We start from the raw sequence: 6,855 nt of genomic DNA on the forward strand, positions 1-6,855 counted from the left end.
CACGTCCAATGCATGATCAATCAACTAACAATATACATTGTGTGGGAACAAAATAGTATCTATACAGTCAATTCACTGTGACGGTGTGTGTATTCAACGATAAAAGCACATTGTAATTGGATTGGTGTAGACAATATTGTGTAAATCCGAGCCGCCTTTCACCATCTGAATGAGCAGACAATGAATTCAAATCTCATGATGAGTGAGTGCAAAGAACGATCCCAGTGTAAATATCGATATTCTAACATTATACCAAAATGTTTTCGGTCAGAATAATAAACGACCTCGTGTCCTGATATCGTGTTACCCTGTTTACCTACGCGTGGTATATGTTTGGCAATACTTCACCGAAACAACTTATTATTACCTTTTTCATAAAATCAGATATCAAACATTATTTCAACACTTATTTTCAGCTGGTATAATCAATAACCATCGAAGTGCATTCAGAATGCAATCAATGGCGAAAGGTGATCTTATTCCATGTAATACTTCTTTCTTCAACAAAGATTAAATCTAAAACTGAATGTTTTCTTGACGGTGGTTGGCACTCATCATGACATTGACCATGTAAATTGATACCATAACATATTATGCTTAGTTTGATTAAAAACTAGTATGAGGCATATCAGTTTGAACTATATTATGCTTCTTTTTTTCTTGAGTGATTAAATTTGAACTGGAATATGGAAAATGGGTAAAATGACCATGGTGAAAAGGGATGATTAATATTCATTCATGTTAAAGCTTTGTTTTAACTTCACCATTTTTAAATCATGGCATTATTGTAACGTGCATTCAACTTGTAAACTAAGCTGGCACGTTTTTTTATACATAACTTATAAAATGTGCCGCTCTTCAAGTAGAATATAATAAGTTATTCTGAAGTAACATCAACAATTTCATCTTCACTGTCACTGTCGGAGTCGTGTTGGTCCCCTTGATTTATCGTCGTTTCTTTTCGAGCAGCATGGGTTTTCGAATGCTTGCTAAGGTGGTCGCTTCTCATAAATCGCTTGCCGCATTCGGGACATACAAATCTCTTCTCGCCCGTGTGTGTGCGAAGATGCCGCTGGAGCTCGTCTGATCTCGTGAACGATTTCCCGCAGAAGAGCCAATTACAGACGAATGGGCGTTCGCCTGTATGCCAACGAAGATGAGCTTTGAGATGCGAGGTCTTCCCGTACACTTTACCACAACCAGGAATGTGACAAATATGTTGTCGCTTTTTGGCGGGCTCGTTCGAACTGGACGGGTTGAGACAGTTCGGGCATCGACATCGTCTGCAACGGCGTGCGGCGAGCTTGGTGATGGAGCTTACGGGCCGGGCATCGAGATGGTGAGGATAGAGCCCCAGAGTTTGGGCAGGATGAGAGCCGAGTGATTGCGTGTAATGTTGTTGGTTTGAGCGCGGTGTCAGGCTCCACCATTGGGTGTCTTCACCGGGAGGGGTTAAACGTACAGGACTCGGGACGCTGAAGGAAGGACTTGGGATGTTGATTGTAGGTGGAGAGACGGGGGATAGTCCATGATGGTGATGGTGATGAAATGACGGCGTGGTCGGTGGGCTTGGTGCTGCGTTGCACGGTGAGTATGGATGCGGTACGGGGTGGTGAATGCCTGGTATCGTGTGACACGAGTGGTGGTGAACATGATGGTGAAAAGCTGGATGGTGGTGTCCGGGATAAAACGGCGACGATATCGCTGCAATGTCTGACGTTTGAGGAACGGCGGCTGACCAGAGATGTTTCAAGCACGGTGGATGAGCTGGATGAGGCAAGTGGTGCATGACACCACCGCTACAATCACAGCGGACAGGCACTGTAGCTTCGGCGGGAGGTGTCGGCGGAAGCTCGTATCTCCTTCCCGCGTGCGAGGTCGGCAGCACCGCTGCGGTTGCTGGCATTGGCGATTTGAGCAATTTATGATCTTGCTTCGTGGGATGTGGTGTAGGTATAGTTGGTTGTCTGGTTGGTTCGTGTACGGCCAAAGGTCCACCTATTTTTCGACACGTTGCAGCTAGCATCGCAAGGGGGCTTGGTTGACCAGCCTTGCCAGCTTTGGTTTCTGAGTGCTGTCGAATCAAACAAATGAAACAAAAAGAAATATTCAATATATTTCCAATCAGTAATTCATGAAATCAATTCGAGTTGGATTTGTAGAACATTTGCTTGTTAAAACATAATTCATCCTCGAAAGTATTTGATGGGAAATGGCTTAATTAATATAGGATGTGAAAGTATGTTTGGGACAGACCAATTAAACGAAGGACGTGCGAATCAAGTCAATTCTACTCACTATGCATATCTAAAGTTTACCTGCCAAAACGATCAAACATAAATTCAATTCATTACTTGTATAGAGCTAATAAATCGAATCCTTTGATTGTGATCCTAGTAAAATTCCTCTAGGTATTTCCATACGTTCCAAATTGGTAAGAGGGGAACATACAAGTCCGTTTGAAAAAAGATCAAATGCATGTTTCGTGGGTAACCGTAAAAAAAGTTTTTAAAAAGTATTACACAAATACATACACTGCATTGGTGTTTTATATCAGTGAATGTATAAATGTGCAGTAGGCCTAATGTCATATACATGAACTAACATTTTTTCCCCAGTCAATATAATTCTAAGCCTAATTGTACACAGAAAACGGTCATCTATATATTTAAGATATCCATGTTTTGCAATAACCAAAGGATCAGAATTGATCTATTACTTTACATTTGAAAACAAAAATGAAAATGTAATCCAAGGCATTGTTAGTGAGAAATTTTACACGTTTTACCAAATTGGCCAATCAGAATGTCCATCAAGCATATATATAGCAAGAGCAACAACTATGACGGCAGAGATTTATATTGAAATCTTGAAGAGATAAATCTTGCATTTCTTCTACCATGGTGTCAACTTGCCCTTAAAATACAAATTGTATTGTATTATCTAAGTCATATATAAACTGAATTATCAACTAAATATAATACAAAACTCATATTCATTTGCAATATAGCATTTGCAGCTACACTCTAAAAAAAAGGTTTACCCAATAATATTTGGCAAAGTGGGAACATGCATGTTGGTTGTAAATTTTATGCAATGCTGCATTAAATTAGCCAAAATATGGGGTAAAAAATACCCGGCGGTACAGCAAACATGCATGTTCGCTTTCTTCCTAATATTGGGTAAAATTACTGTGTTTTTAGAGTGTCAGTAAAATTTGGTTTAACAAGCAGGCGTATTTTAGAGCTATACATGGACATGAAAATAATTGATTTTGTTTTATTGTCTTCGGGATATCGAGATAAAATGATTCATCCACTGATCTGATGTTTTGTAATAAAAAAAAACACAACCCAAATTAATGTTTTTACAAATCAATTTTACAACCAAAGATGCGATACTTACATTGTAACCAAATGTGTTAATTATTGTCAAGAGTATACAGGTCGTTTTACGATCAATGTTTGACACAAAATTTCATACACATACCGCTGTCATGGTTATACTGAAAAGGCACAAAACTTTTGAGCCTAAATGTATTTCATTACAGTAGCATGCCATGTGAAACTTAATTCCAAATACAAAGTTGAATAGACGAATATGTATTAGACCTTATCTTAGATTCAATACCTTTAATCGAAAGAGTGTCAATTATTTACAGCTTTGCAATATTATAGATTTACTTCTATTCTATTATTGAGAGCTATTTGGTATTTCAGTTTTGGTCCGTTTTGATCGACCATTTGATTTCGAATTCCCGGGAAAGAGTTTGTGTACCAGTAAGAAAAATGCAGGCAATGGCAAACATCACATAAAACCTATAAAGGCGTGCAACGTGTCTACGTTCTCCAATATCGTAAGTAAACATGAATATATAGGCAATCAAAACAATATCCCTGCAAGAATGTCACTATAGTCAAACAAAATTCCGATAAAACACTTGAGCCTTTAGGGGGCCTTGAGAGTCCTAGTACTTGGGAAGTTCGGAGAGGGGCGAGACAAGACGAGTGCAGAGCTCTCATTGCAAAATACACAAAAGAAACATGCTTTTCATTCATGATCGTATCAATCACGATTATGTTCAATTTGAAACAGTGTGAAGAAAAGGTACATGGATTTGGAACGATGACATTTGACAAGTTTAAACATGTGTCCTATGTAGTCATCGAACCAAAAATGGTTAAAAATGTAATCTCGGCAATAAAATTTACAAAATTGATTATTGGTCTATTTTAATGATAAAGCAGCATACCTGTAAGAATCTTGTTGGTAGTTCACCTTTCGGCATGCTTTATCGTCAACTCGCCCAGGATACGGAGCTGGTTTAGGAGTATCAATGTACTTATGTCCAGATACACGTGTGGTATGGTATATATTCCACGTTTTCTTCAACAGTCATGTGAAGTGCAAAAAAAGACAAAATGTTGGACGCGAGGATTTTCAAAACTTGAACGTCTGATGGAGCAAGTGCGGAATGACGATGGTGTTGCTCTCGAATCAGACAATGTGGTGAGTCGAAAGAAGAAATAGGAGTGAGAGAAAGAAAATAACTCCATGTGTGGGAGGAACTGGTATAGATGAATTGAGGAATATACTTGCCCATGTTATTTGTACGATGTTTGTGTGTGTGTGAATAGTCAGTGAGGGAAAGCCGCATTACGTCTAGCCTTTTATCTCGCCGCCATCCAATGATCAGACGGGCTAAGTCCTTTGAGAGATGCCGCCCACCAATGAGAACGCGGTGCGGTGGATTTGAAAGGGGCCCCCGTCCATTAGTTCACCACAAAAGACCCGCAAGAGGGTTTGTTGACTTGCAAAATAGCGTTCATTATAAGAGGGGCCGGGATAGGCGGTACAATGGGGCGGGCAACTTAATGAAGTAATAGCCCACTGCCACTTTTGTATAAACAAATAATTGGATTTCAGTTATCAAAGGTGCCGACGGACCGCCAAGTGTGCGAGCTGATTGGCTGAGAGGGTTGGCAATGGGTGCGTATTCTCTCCTTTAATGATATGCATCGAGGAGGAAGGGGGTGGGCGTCTTTTTTTCGGGAAGTTTTATCTTTTAGGGGCGGGAGGAATTGTTTGAAGCGGGCAGACTTAATTTAAGAATGGCTTCTTTCTCTCTCGTGAGCGAAGTGGAAGATGAAAGGGAGGCCGACAATGTAGATATCGTGACGTGAGCTCGAGCTCTCTCTGTTGGGAGGCGTGAAAGCCGAAACGGGATTTTGCCCAACTCGCTTGCCTTGAACCCCCGGACCAGTCGGCCTCGTCCAGCAGCCCCCAAAAGCGCTGCTTATGTCTGCATCGTTTCAAGAGCAGAAAGATAGAATGGAGGACCAAATAAAGAAAAACAAATATTCGTGAAATAAACAGGGCAGCCGCATTTGCGGCCTCTTTAAACACACGTTGGATCCGTCGGCTGATAATGAAGAAAAAAGGGAGAAAATGATAGTGGGTTGAAAGTCAAACAGAGAAGGCGCGTTTTGTAAGTTTTAGAACTGAAAACATGCCGCCTTTAATCTGAAGGGGGAGGGGTAGGTAGCCTTACTGCGGCTTTATCTAAAGATGAAAAGATACACCGGTAGTACATTGAAGAATTATTTATTTGTCGCGGAAATATTCTTTGATCTTGGATTATAGAAGCCCTGGCTCTTCTCTCCAGCCGATTTTTCTTTTTTTGTTTCATTCTAATTTGTATTTTATTTCCGTACAGATGCATTATTGTATTTTTTTCCTTGAAAGCAGAATGCGGGAGTTTACATAATATTTCGAAAGAAAAATCTTAGCGGTTGAGAAAAAAGTATAAGGTCGAAAGTAAAGTATGTTGATTCCTTTTTGTTAAAGTAACTATGTTATTGATTTCATGATCAACATGGAAACACTTTTGATGATTGTTTCATTTTGGGGGTTGATACTCTCTTTTCCTTCTCAACCCTTTAAAAATCAATTTTCGAATAATTATGCTGTCAGGTTGAATGCTTAATACTGATTGAAATGATGCTCAAAATATGAATATGAAATTCTGTAATTTCTGAAGCTGTAGGATAACACTATGATATGATATCCTCATTTTTGGTTCCTCCCAGAAAATGTACCAATAAACATGTTTTCCCACGCCACATGTTCGTCTCCCTATCGCCGTTGCAATCTCACTCTTCAATTTTTTTGAATAAAATGTAACGATGGGTGCATTATTCCATCTATACCAAAATTAAGGAGATAAAATTTCAAGGGTGGCACTGAAAATTCACCAAAATCTTTTAAAAAAGGAAGCAAAAAAGGTTGTTTTATTCACATCTCAGGGGGGCATGCGAATTCGGGAGCAGATGTGCACAGTTACATGTATTTAAAAAAAATAATTTTGTAATGAAATAGAGAGGATGGTTGGGCATAGCTTTAATCAAAGTTCCCAAGAGCTATCCTATTTCTTATTTTGGGGGGTTTAGCTATGGTGAGGGCGAAATGTCTCTGCCAGCAATCGAACCCGGGCCCCCAACATTTAAAAAAAGCTGATTTTTGTTAAAACTTGCATTTATATAAATTATGTTGATTTGAGCTATACCTATATCAGACTACATAATTTCCCGCCAAAAGAAAATCTGACAAGGAAAACATTATTTCACGACATGATGAACGATAGAAAACTCAGTGATCTCCGGGGGAGGGGGGCGAGCATTTAGTTTCATTTGCAGTGAATTTTGAATACTGTATGTATCATGAAGTAATCATCCAACACCGAATAGATAAAACCATCATGATTGCCCTAACAAAAAGAAATAAAGAAGGGAAGTCGTATTATATTTACACCGTCGTCGGGGATCAAAGATAATGTTGGCAGACTCGTTATTCAAG

General features: G+C 39.4%; 1 protein-coding gene across 1 annotated transcript; it reads right to left on the reverse strand.

Moving 5' to 3' along the window:
* Positions 1-846: 846 nt before the first annotated feature.
* Positions 847-4,636, reverse strand: LOC121417725 (transcription factor Sp5-like). Its single transcript, XM_041611460.1, has 2 exons — positions 4,253-4,636; positions 847-2,074 (listed from the first exon to the last, which is right to left on the reverse strand). Exons 1-2 carry the CDS (start codon positions 4,286-4,288, stop codon positions 878-880), a joined length of 1,233 nt encoding a protein of 410 aa, XP_041467394.1. The 5' UTR covers positions 4,289-4,636; the 3' UTR covers positions 847-877.
* Between the last annotated feature and the right edge of the window lie 2,219 nt (positions 4,637-6,855).

This window comes from Lytechinus variegatus, chromosome 1 (assembly GCF_018143015.1).
Source record: "Lytechinus variegatus isolate NC3 chromosome 1, Lvar_3.0, whole genome shotgun sequence".
Lineage (NCBI taxonomy): Eukaryota > Metazoa > Echinodermata > Echinoidea > Temnopleuroida > Toxopneustidae > Lytechinus > Lytechinus variegatus.

Coding starts and splice junctions, on each gene's coding strand:
- LOC121417725 (XM_041611460.1), bottom strand. CDS start 4,288: ATGCCGAAAGGTGAACTACCAACAAGATTCTTACAG. Junction 2,075..4,252: donor TACCAACAAGATTCTTACAG/GTATGCTGCTTT, acceptor TTGATTCGACAG/CACTCAGAAACCAAAGCTGG.